Below are 19,758 nucleotides of genomic sequence, written 5' to 3'. Positions count from 1 at the left end.
ACACACACAATATCCCCTCTCTTTTGGTCACTAGTTCCTGCTTTTCACAGCCCTCATTTTTTTAAATAAGAACACAGAACTTCATAGGACTGGAAGATACCTTGGAGGTCATCTAGTCCAACCCCGCCCCCCCCTGCTCAAGGCGGGAGACCTTACAATATCCCTGTCAAATGGCTGTCCAATCTCTTCTTAAAAACCAGTGATGGAGCACCCACCACTTTGGGAGTCTACCTGTTCCACTGATTTAATTGTTCTCAGCGTCAGAAAATTTCTCCTTACGGATTAGGTTGCTTCTCTCTTTAACAAGCTTCCACCCGCTGCTTCTTCTCCTGCCCTCTGGTGCTTTGGGGAATAGGTTGAGCCCCCCTCCCCCTCTTCTCTGTAGCAGCCCCTCAAATATTGCGACACTGCTATTGTGTCCCCCTCTCCCCCAGTCTTTCTCTCTGATAGGCTACTCAAACCTAGCTCCTTCAATTGGCTCATCCTACAATTTAGACTCCGGGAACATTTTTTTAAATTTTTTTTTTAATTTTAATCCCATTTATATCCTGCCCTTCTCCGAAGACTCAGGGCGGCTTACAATCTAAAGCACAAATCAATGTGCTTAGCAATAACATCATCTTTACTGTTCTTCTCTGCACATAAGTTCACAGAGAAGCAGAGAAAAGATGGGCCCATCCTGCCTTGTGCACTTTTTTTTTTTAAACTAAGGGAAATTGGCAAAAGTTCTGAACTTTCCCCATCTGCACTCCAGGATGTGGAACTGCAAAATGGTGTTTCTTTTCTTTTTTTTTCCTTTTTTTTTTTTTTTACTGGAACAGGAGGAAGCTAACGAACCCAGGGAATCCGCCAACCAAAGGATGAACACACCTGGCTACCACGGCGGGCAAAGCGGAAGAAGGTGTGGCTATAAAGAGATTTCCTAAAGTCGAGGACTATCTGTCGTATCCATAGCCACATTCTTTCCGGCCCCTTAGAAACCCAGAATGCCAGCATGTGCCCCCTGTGCTTGCCGGATAATAGTCCCCTTTTGATTCCAGTTCAACAGGGCTGGCGTAGAAAGGAAAGCGCATCTGGTTCTGTAACACTTACCCGAAAGTTAGGGGGTGGCCACATGTCCTTCGGCATGATGCAAAACTTCCCAATGCTGAGCCCTTCATTTTTGCACGCAAACTTTACAAACTTTACTCCGCCCACCAGGCAGGCCCCACAGTCCAGGACGTGTGGCACTGGAAGAAAAGCAGGTGAAAAGGAGCCGATGCAAACAGGGGTGAGAATCACACTTTGGTTGCTTAAACTCGAAAATGGCTGAATAAATAAAGCTTCCAGGGTACACAGAAGACTAGGAAGGGCAAGGAGGAAAGGACTTGGGCTCTGCAGGTTTCGGTTCTCAAGCGAGGAGTCCTTGGCGCTCTGTGAGCTTCTTTGCTTGCTTGCAGAAATTTCATTCCCCAAACTGGATGTTACCTAGTTGGGGTAAAGAAACGTCTGCAAGAAAACTGTAATGTATTGGGCCTTTTACTTGAACTGTTTTCACCTGTCTTTGAATGCTGCTTGAGACTGCTTAATTAGGGTGTCTGTGTAACGGTCGCTGGCTGCCCAGACATGCAGTCTCCAGGACGACCATTGGTTGGCTCTGGGGCGGGAATAGGTTCCTTTAAACCTATTGGCCACCGCCTAGTGGCCAACCGTATAAGTAGCTGCGTAGAAGCCTCAGTTCCCAGTTCTGTTCCTGTTACTATAATAAAGCAATGTTCCTGTTTGAACCCTCTCCTCTCGCCTCCTGCTTCCAAGAAACCCACTACACAACAAAAACCACCAACCTCAGAGAGCACCAAGGACACCCCCCCATTTCAACCCTGAGCTACAAATATTCTCCTTTATTGCTATTCTCAAGTCTCTTAACTATGAGGCTAGGCTGAAGCTGCCATATTTAAAGATGAAGCAGGCACAGATATTTAAAAATGGCTGGTCACCGATTGCTGGATCTTTGCCAAATCTCATACATTGAAAGCTTTGATGACATCATTACAGGCACTCCTTGACTTACAGCCATCCGTTTGGTGACCATCCAAAGTTACGATGGCGATGAAAAAACCCTGACTTATGACTATTTTCCACACTTGCAGCCGTTGCAGCATCCCCGGGGTCACAAGATCAAAATTTGGATGCTTGGCAAGTGACTACTTGCTACTTACGACGGTGGCGGTGTCCCAGGAGCATGTCCCAGGGCTGTGTGATTCTGTTTTGCGACCTTCTGAGAAGCAAAGTCAGCATGGAAGGCACTTAAGCACCATGTTACTAACTTAGCAACTGCAGAGGTTCATTTAACAACTGTGGGAAGAAAGGCCGCAGAACGGTGCAAAGCTCACCGAACAACTGTCTTGTTCGGCGATGGAAACGTTGGGCTCAACTGCGCTGACCGCTCATCATTAGGGTGGGGAAGCATTTTGCTAATAGGTTGGAAGGCAGAGCACTAAAAGAGAAACTCTCCCATGGGTGATTGTCACACAGTCAGCTCACGTGTTAAAATGGGAGGTGGTCTTCTGCCTTGCAAAGGGACCAGGAGCGGATAGGCTGCCTGAGATTCCACCAGTAAATAATCATCATAATCCGCCAGATATTCAGGAATAAACTGGACGATGTAGTAGCAGCTCATCCCGGGAGCGACGAGCCCACCTTCTCCTGGAAATTTCCCTGGAAAGAAAGGACTTTTATTAGAAATCTTCTGACTCTCTGTGTTGCTTGTGCTGGTCACATAACACCACAATGGTGAGAACTCTTTAAATACTACACAGATAATCCTCAGCTTACAACCATTCATTTAAAAGCAGTTTGGTGTTACAACGGCACTGAAAAAAGTGACTTACAATTTTCACACTGATGAGTGTTTGCGGCATCCCCGTGGTCACATGATCAAAATTCCGACACTTGGCAACTGGCATGTATTTGACAGTTACATTCTGCTGGGGTCATGTGATTATCGTTTGCAAGCTTCCAGGCTGGTTCCAATGAGCAAAGTCAAGATTCACTTAATAACCACATTATTCAATTAGCAACTGTGACAAAAAAAGTTAATACAATGGGACAAAACTCACTTAACAACTGCTTGGCTTAGCGACATAAATTCTGGCCTCAGTTTTGGTTGTATATGTATCTAACTGTGTAAGTATTCGTAAGATAGACTAAAAAGACAAACACAGTAAAAGTCAGACCACGTTGGAGAATGTAATTTTAAAAAGGGGGTTTGCAAAATCATGATTTGTAACCCTATTTCATAAAATCACATGAAAGTTATGAATCCCTCAACCCAGCCCCACACTCAAGAGAGGCTGAAAAAGCCAGATCTTTATGGCTTTTATGAAGGCCAGCATGGTCTGTCACAATTAATATAGTGCCCTGAAGATTTCGCATTCATATTATGATAAAATAATCTGATCTGATTTGATTTTGATTGAGCCAAGTGACTGAAACCAGCCAATTATGGTTTATTTAATAAGCCATGCTTAAAAATGGCTTAGGAGCGTGTGTGAACCAAGTAGATGTGTAAGGCACAACAGCTCTCTTCCATGGTGTAAAGTATTAGAACTGACCTTGGGAGAAGCAGGAGTGACATCTTAAGGAGCAACTTGGTGGAGTGATTACACAGCTCCAAGACAGAAGAAAAGATGAGAATAATCCTTCCTCGATCTTGGTTTAAAATGAGATGGGACAGAGAGAAACTTGTACAATCTTTCAAGATTCTCTTAATAAACCCTAGAATAATACAGGTGGTCCTTGCTGTATGGCTGCAATTGAGCCCAGAAATTAATGTTGATAAGTGAGAAATTTGTTAAGTGAGTCTTGCCTATTTTATGACTTTTCTTGCCATGTTGGTTAAGTGAATCACTACAGTTGTTAAATTAGTAACATGGTTGTTAAGTTAATCTGACTTCTCCACTGACTTTGCTTCTTAGAAGGTCGCGAAAGATGATCACGTGACCCCGGGACACTGCGACCGTCATAAATATGAAGCAGTCATCAAGCATCCAGATGTAAATCAAATGGCCACAGGGATGCTGCAATGGCCATGTGTGAAAAACAGTCATAAGTCACTTTTTTCAGTGCCGTTCAAATGCTTGACGACTGCTTCATATTTATGACGGTCGCAGTGTCCCGGTGACACGTGATCATCTTTCGCGACCTTCTAAGAAGCAAAGTCAGTGTCCCTTAAATAAACCTTCCCTTGAGTGTGACTTGGGAGGACATCACAAGCATATCTCCATTGTTTTCCCAGCAGCTGTAAACATGGCAATGGATTCTCCTGTGGTTTTTTTTAGCTGACTATAGATAGCCAGCTTAAAACCATTCAAAGTTACAACGTTCCTGAAAAAGGGGAATTATGACCCAGTTCCAAAGTTCTGACAGTCACCCGGCTGCAAGCTGGGCGTTCAGCGATACTGATGGCAGTTTGCAGCATCCTGCAGTCCTGTGAGCGTGTTTTATGACCTTTTTTTAACCACAAATCAGCAGTTCTGGTTTTGGCAAAACTGCACCCATAGTGAACCACTGGTCTGCCTAACGATGTGGCCTTCACATGACGGCTACAAAAAGGCCGTAAAATCGACTCAATCACATGACCAACCAACTTATGACTGTCACAACCTAGGTTCATAAAGTGCGAGCTGCGTTATAGCCGTAACCCAAGGGCTATCTGTACTCCATTCTGTCGTCTTGAGATTCCTTAAGTGTGTTTCCCATCCATGTTATCAGTTTGGTCTAGCTCAGTGATGGCGAACCTTTTAGAGACCGAGTGCCCAAACTACAACCCAAAACCCACTTAAGTAGCGTCAGGTGCCAGGTGGGCGTGGCCCATTGGGTGGGTGTGGCTGCGGTGGTAATGGCAGACTGGCTGGGACTAAAAAGTTCAATCAATCAATTCCAGCGAGAAGTTGAAATTGATTGATTGGACCCTTTTTTTTTTGCACATGGAGGCAGAGGCCTAAAATGAAAAGGTTTTATAAAACCCAGCTGACTGGGGCAATGGCCCGCGTGCCATGAATCAGATCTGACTCTGCTTAGCTTTGGCATCCTTTTGAGGCCATTTCCATCCTTTGGATGCAATCCAGGGACACCCATTTTTGCTAGAAACCAGCAGATTTGAAAGTGAGATCACAGCATCTGGCAAGAACTCACCCATCACAACCGAGAAGGCAGCTGTAGCTGGAGGAATAATTCTGATGCTTTGGGATGTTGAGGTCATGTTCTGTAACTCTATTGTCATCTACAATGAAAAGCAAAGACAGAGCCAGTGCATCCTCCCCTCCCCCCCAGCCATTTTATGACCCCAGAGTACCCCCAAAGTATAATGCCAATATTCAGCACCAAAAAAATGGTTGGTTTTTAAGAATTGGGGGATGAAGGGGAGGCAAAAAAAAGTGGGAATGGATATGTCAAGGGTCTGCAAGCCAAGCACAGCCGATTTTTATCCTTAACAATCCCACAAAATAGTCAGAACATTTTTGGCAGTTATGACTACCCACATTTTTCACTGCCCTCAAATCTACAAAACATTTAGTAGGGCCCATTGATTTTTGAAAAGATTGACTGTGGTGTTGCACTCTATCTGTCCTTGAAGCAAAGAAGAATTCATATGACTAGAACACACAGAATTCATATGACTAGAACACACAGACTCCTGGTTTCTAGGCCAGCATCCTGGACTACGCATGCCCAAGATGGCGGACGTGCTTGATTGAGCTCCGTGAGTTCCAGTTACTAGGCGTCCCTTTGGAGCCCCTCAGGAGCCTTTAGGCTCTCTGGGATGTGGATTGGGGGACGGGGGGTTTATAGTTACAGGCACAGGGACAGCTAGTGGCCGACGAAACTGGCAGTGAACTGTTTGAAGTCTGCGGGCCCTGCCTCTCTTCATCTGTCGCCCTTTCCATCTGTTCGCCTTTTGCTGTTTGCCTTCTGCCGCTTGCCGCTTGCCTTCTCCGGACCGCCCTCAGCTGTTCGTGGCCGCCTCCGGCGTTCCCTATTGTTCCCTGCTGTTCCGGACCGGTTTGGGCTGCTCGGTGTTCTCAGGCTGTTCCCGGTCGGCGAGGAGGACGCCTGCGGGTTCGTTCGGGCGGCGGCGATGGCGGCGGCGGCGTGGGCGGCGGCCTCGGCGCTGGCGGCGGCAGTTTCTCGGGCCGCGCTCGGTGGCGGCGTTTCTTGCTTCCCCGGGCCGTTTCGGGCCGCCTTTGACACCCTTGGGCTGCCTTTGGTCGCCGAGAGACGCCTGTGGGTCCGGCTTGGCGGCGGCGATGGCGGCGGCGATGGCGGCGATGGTGGCGACGGCGTGGGCGTCGGCGATGGTGGCGGCGGCCCTTTGGGCCGCATCCGACGGCGGAGACGGCCTGCATCCGGCGACGACGACGACGGCAGCAGTGGGCTTTGGCCGTTCTCAGCGACCAGCACTAAGCGGTGGCACTCCTGGGGCCTTCTGGCCCGAGTGGCAACATTTGACCTGTTTTCGGGCCACTTCTGCGGCATCAACGTTTTCTGGCCTATTCGGGCCGTTTGTGGTGGCCGGTGATTGGCTGCGGCGTTTCTCGGGCTTTTGGCCCCTCTCGCCGGCGGTGGTGTTTCCATCTTACCCCAGACCGCATCAGGCTGCTTTTGGTGACGCTGTCGTCCTCGGGCCGTTTTGGCGGCGGAGAGGGCGACTGAGAGCTATCCCAGCGGCGATGATGTTTTCTGTGCTGCCTCGGACCGCTTGTGTTGGCAACACAAGTGTTGCCGGACCGCTTCAATGGAGCAACGGCGACAGGTGGTCCTTATACCGCTTTTGGACCGTTTTAGCGGCGGTGATGACGCTTTCAGACCATCTCTTCTATCTTGGCCCGTCTACCCTTCTGCCTGAATATATACATCTATTAACTTTGCCTACCTCCCCCTCTCCCCTTTGGATTCGGTCGGTCCTGGGTACCAGCCACGGTGGGAGAGTGGCTGACTTTTACATCTGCAGCCCCATAGAGGTGGGAGCTCTATGGGGCATGCCTACCACTTGACCGGGTTGTACCCTTGCGGCCCCTGACCCGGTGCAGATCCCAGCGAGCTCCATGGTTCTCCGCGGAGCTCCGGGAGATGAAGCGTCGGAAACGGGGCCTAGAGAGCTGCTGGAGGTCCAGCCGATCTGAACCCGACCGATTGCGGTTAAGAACCTACATTAGGTCTTATCTCGCTGCGATGAGGGAGGCGAGGTGTAATTACTTCTCCACCCTCATCGCGTCCGCAGATAATCGCCCGGCCGCCTTGTTTAGGGTGACTCGCTCCCTTCTTAATCAGGAGGTGAGGGAGGATCCCTTGCAGGGTCGTGCCGAGGAGTTTAGTCAACATCTGTCGGATAAAATCGCTCGGATTCGGACCGGTTTGGACTCCAGCTGGGCAGAGTCTGACGATCAGGACACGGGCGGTCCTGTCAATGTTATCTGGGAGGAGTTTGATTCTGTGACCCCTGATGAAGTGGACAGGATTATGGGGAAGCTGAGTTCCACCACATGTTTATTGGATCCGTGCCCTTCTTGGCTGGTTTATGCAGCTAGGGAGAGGACACGAGGCTGGCTCCAGGCGGTTATATCTGCTTCTTTGAGCGAGGGTTATTTCCCCACCGTCTTGAAGGAGGCGGTGGTGAGACCTCTCCTCAAGAAGCCTGCCTTGGACCCAGCTGTATTGAACAACTTTCGTCCAGTCTCCAACCTTCGCTTTCTTGCGAAGGTTGTTGAGAGTGTGGTGGCGCATCAGCTCCCTCTGGTCCTGGATGAAGCGGATTATCTGGACCCTTACCAATCGGGTTTCAGGCCCGGGCACAGCACGGAGACGGCATTGGTCGCTCTGGTGAATGATCTCTGGAGGGCTCGGGATAGGGGATATTCCTCTGTCCTAGTCCTATTAGACCTCTCGGCGGCTTTCGATACCATCGACCATGGTATCCTGCTGCGGCGTCTCAGGGGACTGGGAGTGGGAGGCACGGTTTTTCAGTGGTTCTCCTCCTATCTCCTGGGACGCTCGCAGTCGGTGTTGGCAGGGGGGCAGAGGTCGACCCCTAGGACTCTCGCTTGTGGAGTTCCTCAGGGGTCGGTCCTCTCGCCTCTCCTGTTCAACATCTATATGAAACCGCTGGGTGAGATCATTCGTGGTTTTGGAGTTGGGTATCATCAATATGCTGATGATACCCAACTTTTTATTTCGACCCCAAACCACCCCAGTGATGCCCTCGCTGTGATGTCCCGTTGCCTGGAGACGGTTCGGGTCTGGATGGGGAGGAACAGACTTCAACTCAACCCTGACAAGACTGAGTGGCTGTACATTCCGGCTTCCCGGGACACCTGGGATGTTCCATCTCTTTCTATGGGGGGTGAGCTTTTACCCCCTGTGGATAGGGCTCGCAACTTGGGAGTCCTCCTAGATTCACGACTCACTTTGGAGGATCATATAGTGGCCGTGACTAGGGGGGCTTTTGCCCAGGTTCGCCTGATGCGCCAGTTGCGGCCCTATCTAGACCGGGAGGCCTTATGTACGGTCACTCACGCGCTCGTGACCTCTCGCCTAGACTACTGTAATGCTCTCTACATGGGGCTTCCCTTGAAGACTACTCGGAGGCTCCAACTGGTACAGAATGCGGCCGCGAGAGTTGTCTTGGGAGTTTCCCGGTACTCCCATGTTACACCTTTGCTCCGTGAGCTGCATTGGTTACCGGTTGTCTTCCGGGTAAGGTTCAAGGTTTTGGTTATGATCTTTAAGTCCCTACATGGCATGGGTCCGCGATACCTCGAGGACCACCTGCTGCCGGCGTCGACTCCCCTCCGCCCTGTGCGTGCCCACAGAGAGGGCCTCCTCAGGGTGCCTCCGGTCAAGGAATGTCGACTGGTGGCCCCCAGGGGGAGGGCCTTCTCTGTGGGTGCTCCGGCATTATGGAACCAACTGCCGGTTGAGCTCCGGACGGCATCAGACCTCCGATCCTTCCGTCGCGGGTTGAAGACCCATTTATTTGAACTAGCGGGTCTGGCCTGATGGGGGTATATGGGTTTTTATAGGCTTGTTATTTTTTATCATTCTTGTTTTAACTTGGGCATTGATTTAATTGTTTTTTAATTTTTGTATTGTTATTTATACATGCCCTGTGAACCGCCCTGAGTCCCTTTGGGAGAAGGGCGGTATAGAAATCTCAATAAATTAAATTAAAATTAAATATGTAGTCCTTGACTTATAGCCGTAACTGAGCTGGACAATTGCAGTTATAAGTTGTCACAGCCATAAAGTGGCCACCGATTTTACAACTTTTCTTGTGACAGTCTTTAAGTGAGAGCCACAGTCATTAACTAAACCCGTTGTTCGTTATGAGCGGTTTTTGCCAGAAACCAGAAATAAATGCGTTTCAGCAAAAGCTCAAGATGCAGTAAATGGCCATAAATGACCAGGGGGGTGGGTGGCTGTCTGAACTTTGCAATCTTAAGTCCCTTTAGGGAGTCCATCATAACTTGAACTGATTGCTAAGTGGCCAGTCATAAGCCGATGACTCCCTGTATTCAATTAAAACTACATGAAGAAATAAAAGAATGATGCTCCAGTCCAGCTGAAGAAAAGCAAATTAATGGACCACGCAGTGGCTCAGTGGGTTAGGACGCTGAGCTTGTTGATCAGAAGGTCGGCAGTTTGGCGGGTCGAATCCCGAGTGCCGCGTAACAGAGTGAGCGCCTGTTACTCGTCCCAGCTTCTGCCAACATAGCAGTTCGAAAGCACGTAAAAATGCAAGTAGAAAAATAGGAACCACTACGGTGGGAAGGTAACAGCGCTCCGTGCGCCTTTGGCGTCTAGTCATGCCGGCCACATGACCACGGAGACGTCCACAGACAAGCGCTGGCTCTTCGGCTTTGAAATGGAGATGAGCACTGGCCCCTAGAGTCGGAAACGACTAGCACACATGTGCGGGGGAACCTTTACCTTTACCTTTACTTACCTCATAAACCTGGCCAACTTCATATTCTGTAAATACCACTGCAGGAGGGTTTGAGAGGAAGATTGGTACTGACTGGGAAGGGCTGAAATGAAAAGAAAAAAAAGATGGTTACAAGAGAATTCTCAGGACCGCTGCACGTTAGCCGGCACTGGATGGGCTCAATGGGGGCTACTTCATTCCATTGTCCTCAGAGCTTGCCTTTGGCCCCCCACGTTCTCTTGAAAATGTCTGTAGATATTTAATGTGACAGGAGAAAATGGTTATGCTGACTTAGTAAAGGTAACCCTGCACTTACAACAGTTAATCCTCCAGTCAGAGAATGTCGGCTGGTGGCCCCCAGGGGGAGGGCCTTCTCTGTGGGCGCTCCGGCTTTGTGGAATCAGCTGCCGGTTGAGCTCCGGATGGCACCGGATCTCCGCTCCTTCCGGCGCGGGTTAAAGACCCATTTATTTGAACAAGCTGGCCTGGCCTGATGGGGAGTTACTTAGGGTTTTAATATTTATATATATTTTTTACTGTTTTTACTGTGGGCAATAATTTAATTCTTTTTTAACTTTTGTATTTTTGTAGTTTTATGATATGCCCTGTTCACCGCCCTGAGTCCTTCGGGAGAAGGGCGGTATAAAAATTTAATAAAACCTTAAAACCGTAAAACCTTAATTTAGTGGCTGTTCAAAGTTACAATGGCACTGGGGAAAAAAAAGACTTATGACCGTTTTGACCCCTGTGGTCACAGGAATCAACATTCAGACACTTGGCAACTGACTCATATGTATGACGGTTGCAGGGTTCTGGGATCACGTGACCCCCTTTTGCGACCTTCTGGCCAGCAAAGTCAATGGGGAAGGCAGATTCACTTCACCCATCACGCTACTAACTTTAACAGCTGCAGTGATTCAACAACTGTGGCGAGAAAGGTGGGGCAAAATTTACTTAACAAGTGTCTTGCTTACAAACAGAAATGTGGGGCTCGGTTTTGGTTGTAAACTGAGGACTACCTGTAAAGTGAATTTCATTATGCTGAAATCTCTCACAGTGTTTCTCAGCTATAACAACTTTTTAAGATTTGTGGGCTTCAACATGGCACTCTCAGGCATGGATTTCAGCCTGAGTCCACCCAGCTTCTTCCTGACTCTGCGCCATCCTGATGCTCCAAAGATGGATGTGGCCTTTTAACTTTAGCCCAAATAAAAAAAAAAAGATTTGTCTTTTGGGGCAGACATAAACCACTTGAGGCCCTCCGGAAACAGGAGGTGGCAACTGCAATGTTTCAGTGGCACCCTGGCTAAAGAATAATGTGATTTTGGCACCTCTCTCTCTCTCTCTCTCTCTCTCTCTCTCTCTCTCTCTCTGTGTGTGTGTGTGTGTGTGTGTGTGTGGCGGGGGGTGGGTGCGTTTTGAATCTGAGCCCTGAAAGGCTACGCGACTCCCTTTATCTTCAGCGTCCTGAATCAATTCATTTCTAAAAGCAGAATATGTGCCAGGTGGCAATGCTCCCATAGTTGGGCTTGACCATATACTGCACCAGTCAGGATGTGGCCTGCCTTGCTATCCAAAGCAACAACTTTGTAGTCAAAATTTCCTCTTCTCTTTTTCTGCCACAGGCAGGCTCTCTATATATATATGTAAAGATTTTCGCATTCAGGTACGGAATGCCTTGGAATGTGTGGGAGAGGGAGAAGCACAGAAACGTTAAAATATCACTGTTGCAGCTAAGAAGGCCAGTCGCGTAGGGGCAGAGAGCGCCATTTGTATATGTACTGTTATTTTTTTTATTTTTTTTTATAAAGAGCTACCTTTCCATCACAAGCTTTCTTCTTCTTCCTCCTATCATCCGCTCCGCCTTCTTTTGAGGCAGAATCAAGGACTTGCCTCCATGGAGCGTATTAGGTGGGAAAAAACGAGGGTTTTTTAGGAAACTGTGGCGCTCTTTCAATTTCTGAAGATATAGACGGTCTTCCTGCCGGTCAGCTCTGGACATCTCATCCATCCAGACAGGTTTGCCCAAGGCTCCAGCTTTCTTCTATCAGAGATGAAAAGAGAAACATGCTTTTAGATAAGACTTTTATATAAGATTCACCCTGGATCACCAAAAAAAAACGATCCCACAAGCTTTGAGTTTTTCAAAACCCTACAACTAAAGAAGCCATGTGGCCTGCAAGAATCTTATTTAAAAAAAACCCAAGAGAGAGCTCTCCAGCCCCTGTTTGGCCCAGCAAAAAAGAGACCAGGATCTTTCTGAAATGTAAATTTCATTACCCAATATCCAATTTCTCTTATTGTGAGACATATTTTGGGGGAACATTCGACCAGAATCTGCCTTCCTGTACCTGAAGCCCCCTTTTTCATGTCCTGCAATTTGGAGCAGTAGAAAACAGGTTTCAAGAGTATTATTATTATTATTATTATTATTATTATTATTATTATTATTATTATTATTATTATTATTATTATTATTATTTTGCTGTAGCCCTGATCCTGTAGAACACTCTACTACCAGACAAGGTGCTTTTTCTCCCCCACTGAAAGGCAACTGAACTGTTTTTTTCCTTGAGGAGGGAGAAGAAAATGTTTCACTTCTCGTCCAAGAAGCTTCATCAGTTCTGGTGGCAGGGCGGATGGAAGAATAGGTACTGACAGTTGGGACTGGCTGGTGTGGGGGGAGTGGTAGAAGGATAGGTTCTGATAGGATGTGGGGGGGGGGAGAGGATGTATTTCTGCAAAGAAATACCATCCTTCCATCAAGTATCTACGATACTTTTGTATTACAATACTTTTGTAGACAAAAAGTATCTACGATACTTTTCAGATGACTGCAAGGAAATACAATCCTTCCATTCCCACCCACCCACACCCATCCTAACAGAAGTTATCAGAAAGATGTTGAGATGCAGAGAAGAGCAACAAAGATGATTAGGGGACTGGAGGCTAAAACATATAAGGAACGGTTGCTGGAATTGGGCATGTCTAGTTTAATGAAGAGAAGGACCAGGGGTGAAATGACAGCAATGTTCCAGTATCTCAGGGGCTGCCCCAAAGAAGAGGGAGTCAAGCTATTCTCCAAAGCACCCAAAGGCAAGACAAGAGGCAACGGATGGAAACTAGTCAAGGAGAGAAGCAACCTAGAACTAAGGAGAAACTTCCTGACAGTTAGAACAATTAACCAGTGGAGCAACCTGTCTCCAGAAGCTGTGAATGCTCCAACACTGGAAGTTTTTAAGGAGACACTGGACAGCCATTTGTCTGAAATGGTATAGGGTTTCCTGCCTGAGCAGGGGGTTGGACTAGATGACCTCCAAGGTCCGTTCCAACATGATTATTATGATTGTTGTTGTTGTTATTATTATTATTATCCTTCCATTCCCCCCACCATCGGAACTGGTGAAGCTTCTTGGATGAGAAGCGAAACGTCTTCTTCCTCACGGAAAAAACAGTCGTTACCTTTTGAAGAAAAAACAAGCATCTTTGAGACAATTATGACCTGGATGACTGAGAATCTCCACAGACATCTTACTAGCAGATGTGAGAGCTGCTCCCACATTGGCTTTCCAGAAGAGATCAAAACTTGGTTTTGAGGGTTGGCCTGGGGCCCTGAGGGGGGCTTTCACAGGGTAAAAAAATAAATAAATCTCATCCTCTTGCTGTCCTCCTCCTTGATTCTAGCTTATGGCACAAAGTCCTCGGCTTATGACCACAACTCGGCCCAAAATTCCCAAAATGAGTTTTGCCCCATTTTACAACCTTTTTTTGCCTCAGTCGTTAAGTGAATCCCTACAGTCGCTAAGTTAGTAACACAACTGTTAAAAGTGAATTTAGCTTCTCTCGTTGACTCATGTGATCCCAAAGGGGATCACGTGAGTGCAGGATATTGCAGCAGTCATAAATATAGTCAGCTGCCAGGCAACTGGATTTTGATCACATGACCATCGGGATGCTACAATAACTGTGAGTGTAAGATCTGGTCATAAGTCACTTTTTTCAATGCCGTTGTAACTTTGAATGGTCACTAAGTCAACCGTTTTTAAGCTGAGGACTACTTATAATTTTAAATTTTTAATATCCCTAAAATTTTAATTGCTTTTCCATTTATCTTTTTATGAACTGTAGGACTCCCAGAATCACTCTGCAAGGAAGATGGGCGGCATATAAAATTAATAAACCAACCAACCAACCTTCTTCCATGAAGCATCTTTTCCAACAGAAGAGAATATCTGTAGCTCAGGGTTTGAAATGGAGGAGTCCCCTGTGCTCTGCAAACTTCGCTCTTCGCTTGCAGATGTTTCATTACCCAACTAGGTAGCACCATCAGTGCCATCACCTAGTCGGGTAATGAAACATCTGTAAGCAAACAGCCCAGCTCGGAGAGCACCAAAAACTTCAACATCATTTCTGCATATGAAGCAGGCACTTACGTTTCAGTTATTCTCAAGACACGTAAGCGGCGTTTGTCAATTCAGAGGACAATATGGCCTCTGTTTTGGAAGGGGAAAAAATGTCCTTGCGAATTCTACCTCTAGCAGTTATTTTTTTAAAAAACAAAAACAAAACGAAACAGGAAACAGGCAGTCACTGTCTGCTGAAAGTTATGATTCTGCCTTTATTTTGCTTGAGGGTGAGCATCAAGAATCCAGTGGAACATGTGGTGGAGACCGTCAGTGGAATTAACATAAATCAATACAAATTGATTAGAGACAAGGTGTAGTTTTTATATTAGAAATATTGGACTACTCTCACACAAACAGGCTTGTTGGGTGTTTTTTTTTTGAGCCTAGGAAAGTTGTGCATTGCTGAAAGGATCAGCCTCTTCTATAAACAGGTGTTCTATTTTAAGCACCCAACCCACAGGATAGGCAGATTTATAAAACATAAAGCTTTGATACAAATAGGAAATTAGGCTGGCTAAGCTGCCACCTCACTTTTCATATCCAATTTTATTCTAACTATATAAGGCACGGAGGTTGAATCTATAATACCGTATTTTAGATTTCGGAAGTGCTATTTGCACCCTTTTTATAATGTAAATATTGTATAATGTTTATATAAAAATAAATAATAGAGTCCTCGGTTTACAACCACATTTGAGCCCCAAATTCCTGTTGCTAAGCATGACAGTTGTTATGTGACTTTTACCCCATTCTGTGACCTTTCTTGCCACAGTTGCTAAGTGAATTACTGCAGCTGCTGTGGATGTTAAGTGAATCTGGCTTCGCCATCGACTTTGGTTGCCAGAAGGTCGCAAAAGGGGAATCATGTGACACCCGGGGACACTGCGACCGTCATAAACAATGAATCAGTGGCCAAGCGTCTGAGTTTTGATCACGTGACTATGGGGAATGCTGCAATGGCTGTAGGTATGAAAAAGAGTCATTAATCACTTTTTCAGTGCCATTGTAACTTCAAATAGTCACTAAGAGAAAGGTTTTAAGTTGAGACTACCTAAGACAGACATGTCAAACACAAGGCCCGGGGGCCGAATCCGGCCCGCGAAGTGGTTTCATGCGGCCCGCAAAGCCATCCTGGAAACAGTGAGGGAACGGCCCCCACTGCCTTGGCCCTGGCCCAGAGACCCTCCTTCTGCCAGAGACCCTCAGATCTGTCCCACTCCTGCCCAGGCCCCCATAGGCACCCTTGATGCGAAGGATGTAGAGCTGGCCACGCCCACCCAGTAGGCCATACGCACTCTAACCACGCCCACCCAGTAGGCCATACGCACTCTAACCACGCCCACCCAGTAGGCCATACGCACTCTAACCACGCCCACCCAGTAGGCCACGCCCACCCAGTAGGCCACACCCACCCGACCCCTTGAGGGCAACCGCAATGCTGATGCGGCCCTCAGTGAAATTGAGTTTGACACCCCTGACCTAAGAGATACAAAGCTGCTGACGGAGAACAACAAGTATGTAGCTAAGGAGCCTTAAAACATCCCAGACATTTTCTTCAGTTTCACCCACAATCCCCTACAAGCGGTCCACACATTAAAGCACAAGGAACAGAAAAGGAGGCAATTTAACAAAAAGAAAAGAAAATCCCATCTCGAATCTGAGAACCCGATCACGTCAAGACAAGGCTGATCCGTGGGGACTGATAAAAAAACAACAACAACGTCAAAGCAGTTAACAGAATAAATCTAGATTGTACCTTACGGAACGATGCCCTAGTTCTGTCTGGAAAACTAATATCCGAAGACTCCAGAGTTAAACTGGACAAAGATACGTCTGGGAGGCTTGCCCACAGCTTTTCGATGCGTGAACTTTCCTTGAATTGAAAAGCCTCTGAGTCAGGAGGAGCGTAGTGTTTACAATCAGTTTCTTTCAAATAGCCCGGTTCTGAGACATCTGCATTCAAAGACATAAAGCTAAGTTCAAAAAGAAATGTAGAAAAAGAACTCTCATCGTTTACGCATACTCTCATATTTCCCTCAGGTACGAGCGTACATTTGTGTCCTGGAAAAGTCACATCCGTCTTTCTAGTTACCTTTAGGAGCGTGGGTTATTAGTACCCGATCCGTGATGTAATCATCGGGGCAGATTAAGTGGTGCTTTTTAAGAAGCTCACCGTCCACACACCATCTGAATGTAGACTTCACTAGGCAAATAGACATTAAAGAGAGGAAAGTTTTTAAAAATAAAACTTTTCCCATTATTTCTACATAGAGGGCCGTGGTGGCGAACCTATGGCACGGCACAAAGAGCCCCCTCTCTGTGGGCGCACGCGCCGTCGCCCCAGTCCTAGGCCTTCAGCTGGGTTTTATAAAACCTTTTCGCTTTAGGCCTTCGCTGCTGTGTGCAAAAAAAAATATCAATCAATTTCAACTTCTCGCGGGGAAAAAAAAAGATCTCGCAAAGTTGGAATTGATTGATTGAACTTTTTAGTCCCACCCAGTCTGCCGTTACCACCGCAGCCACGCCCACCCAATGGGTGACACCCACCCAATGGGCCACACCCACCCAATGTGCCCCGCCCATCCGGCACATGACGATACATAAGTGGGTTTTGGGTTGCAGTTTGGGCACTTGGTCTCTAAAAGGTTCGCCATCACTGGTAGAGGGGAATAGAACATTTTGGAAGAGAAACTGAGGCCAGTACAGGTAATCTTTGACTTACAAGCACAACTGGGGCCAGAATTTCTCTTCTAAGTGAGAGGGACGTTACACAGGTTGCGCCTTACCTTTCTACCTGTTTTTGCCATGCCACGAATCACTGCAGTTGTTAAATGAACCGTGTGGGCGTTAAGCGGATCCGACGTTTGCCACTGATTTTGTTTGTCGCAAACTGGCTAGGAAGGTTGCAAATGGGGATCACGTGACCCAGGCACGCTGCAACAATTTAAAACAAATTTCGATCATCTGGCCATGTGATGCTGCAACACCCATCCCTTTTTTCAGTGTCGTTCCAACTTTCAGCCGTCGCTAAACGAAGAGTTGTAAGCCGAGGACCACCTGTAATCAATTTTCACACCCACCAACCCCCCCCCCCAAGAAGAGTAACTTTGGTGGCAGGAATTTTCATAGGAATTATCCTGGGCTGAAAAATGAGAGCAAACAAATAAAAAGGCTTTCCTTTTGTCTCTTCGTCGTAATTCTAATTCTTCAGATTTTACAACAAACCAGCCAAACAGCATTTCTGCGCCTTGCCACCAATCCTTCCCATACCAAAAAGATCAAATCAAATCCTTACTAATTTCTAGTAAACCAAAGGACGTTTTTATCCCGGTTACGAGTTATATTAGGATAGAGGCGGTCCTTGACTTGCAACCATTTTTTTTTTTAGTGAACTTTCAAAGCTACAACAGCACTGGGGGAAAAACAACAACCGTTTTTAACGCTTGCGACTGTTGCAGCATCCCTGCAGTCACATGATCAAAATTCAGCCATTTGGTAACCAGTTCATCTCCAGGACGGTGGCAGTGTCCGAAGGTCACGTGATCCCCTTTTGCAACCTTTTGACGCTCAAAGTCAAGGGGGAAGCCAGTGTCATGGTTCCGACAGATGGAACTCTTCAAAGAACTTCGAGGCATTGTTTTCCTTAAAGAATCTTTATTAGAGTAGCATAACATTGGCACGTACACAGGTGAAGCCAAAATCTGAATTCCCTTCCCCTGAACACATAGTAATAATAATAAAGTTGGAAGGGACCTTGGAGGTCATCTAGTCCAACCCCCTGCTCAGGCAGGAAACCCTATACCATTTCAGACAAATGGCTGTCCAGTCTCTTCTTAAAAACCTCCAGTGTTGGAGCATTCACCACTTCTGGAGGCAAGTAGTTCGACTGGTTAATTGTTCTAACTGTCAGGAAGTTTCTCCTTAGTTCTAGGTTGCTTCTCTCCTTGACTAGTTTCCATCCGTTGCTTCTTGTCCTGCTTTCAGGTGATTTGGAGAATAGCTTGGCTGCCTCTTCTTTGGGGCAGCCCCTGAGATATTGGAACCCTGCTATCATGTCACCCCTCACCCTTCTCTTCGTTAAACTAGACATACCCAATTCCAGCAGCCGTTCCTTATATGTTTTAGTCTCCAGTCCCCTAATCATCTTTGTTGCTCTTCTCTGTACTCTTTCTAGAGTCTCAACATCTTTTTTACATCGTGGTGACCAAAACTGGATGCAGTATTCCAAGTGTGGCCTTACCAAGGCATTGTAAAGTGGTATTAGTACTTCACATGATCTTGATTCTTTCCCTCTGTTAATGCAGCCTAGCACTGTGTTGGCTTTTTTGGCAGCTGCAGCACACTGCTGGCTCATATTGAAGTGATTGTCTACTAGGACTCCAAGATCCCTCTCATAATTACTACTATCGAGCAAGGTACCACTTATACTATACCTGGGCATTTGATTTTTCTTGCCTACATGTAGAACCTTCCTTTTTTCACCACTGAATTTCATTTTGTTAGATAGCGCCCAGTGTTCAAGTCTGTCCAGATCCTCCTGTATCTTAATCCTGTCTAGTATCTAGTGCAAATCCCTCCTCTAATTAACACTCATAAATCACATTCTCCAATTAATTTGAAATGCAGGCTTTCTCTCCAGTTCTTCAACCCACCATTTCTTGTCACCTCTTATTTCAAAAAACCCTGACTCGGATAACAACTGCAATATTGTTATGTCTAACTAACTCCCATACACATTCCTCCTTCTCCCCCGCCCCCGCCCCCCCCCCCGCCCCGCAGTATCATCTAATCCTAACTCTAAGAGTAAAACAAAGTTAAGGAAAATGGCTGCATCCCCCATATGTTGTCAAAGCAAGAACATCCGAAGTTAGCAGCCTTGAAAGCCAGATTCACCCAATAAACGTGCCGCTAATTTTAACAACTGCAGCGATTCACTTAACAGCGGTGGCGAGAAAGGTTGTAAAACGGGCCAAAGCTTACTTAACAATTGCCTGGCTTAGCAGCTAAGATGCTGGGCTCAAGTGCGATGGCAGGCCGAGGATTTCCTGTCAAAGGGAGCGCAGGAAAGGGTTCACCTGATGGCCTGGCCACTTGGCGGAAGGCTTCTGGAACTTCCAGCTCATGCAAACTCAGGAGTCTTTCCTCTTCGGCTGTGGCCCTGGCCCTGGCTTGGATGATGTGCCTTTCCAGCATTTCTGCCTCCGTTTGTCGGCGACTGTACTCTTCCCGGAGCTGTTGTTGTCATGGTCAACGTTTAAATATGGATTAGATTCATTTGACACTGTAGTACAAATCTTTTACATCAGAGGTGCCCAACCCACGGGCCACGGCCCACTACCAGGCCATGGCTCTTGAGTGGCTGGCCAGTACACACGTCCATGTGCGCCTGCT

The 19,758-nt window shown here is 46.9% G+C and overlaps 1 protein-coding gene across 1 annotated transcript in view; it reads right to left on the bottom strand.

The window, feature by feature from the left end:
* The window catches only part of DLEC1 (DLEC1 cilia and flagella associated protein), a 98,682-nt gene that overhangs the window by 70,151 nt on the left and 8,773 nt on the right, over positions 1–19,758 (bottom strand). Inside the window, exons 3-10 of the mRNA XM_081345600.1 lie at positions 19,443–19,599; positions 16,460–16,570; positions 16,124–16,320; positions 11,779–12,005; positions 9,983–10,064; positions 5,176–5,263; positions 2,524–2,697; positions 1,093–1,229 (exon numbers count right to left, since the gene is read on the bottom strand). Of these exons, the coding sequence (XP_081201726.1) occupies positions 1,093–1,229; positions 2,524–2,697; positions 5,176–5,263; positions 9,983–10,064; positions 11,779–12,005; positions 16,124–16,320; positions 16,460–16,570; positions 19,443–19,599 (1,173 nt within the window). The remainder of the gene's footprint in view (positions 1–1,092; positions 1,230–2,523; positions 2,698–5,175; positions 5,264–9,982; positions 10,065–11,778; positions 12,006–16,123; positions 16,321–16,459; positions 16,571–19,442; positions 19,600–19,758) is intronic.

The sequence above is a fragment of the Vipera berus genome (assembly GCF_964194415.1).
Source record: "Vipera berus genome assembly, chromosome: Z".
NCBI classification, from domain to species: Eukaryota; Metazoa; Chordata; class Lepidosauria; order Squamata; family Viperidae; genus Vipera; species Vipera berus.
The sequence above is the reverse complement of the archived record's forward strand: the minus strand, read 5'-3'. Positions and strand labels throughout refer to the sequence as shown.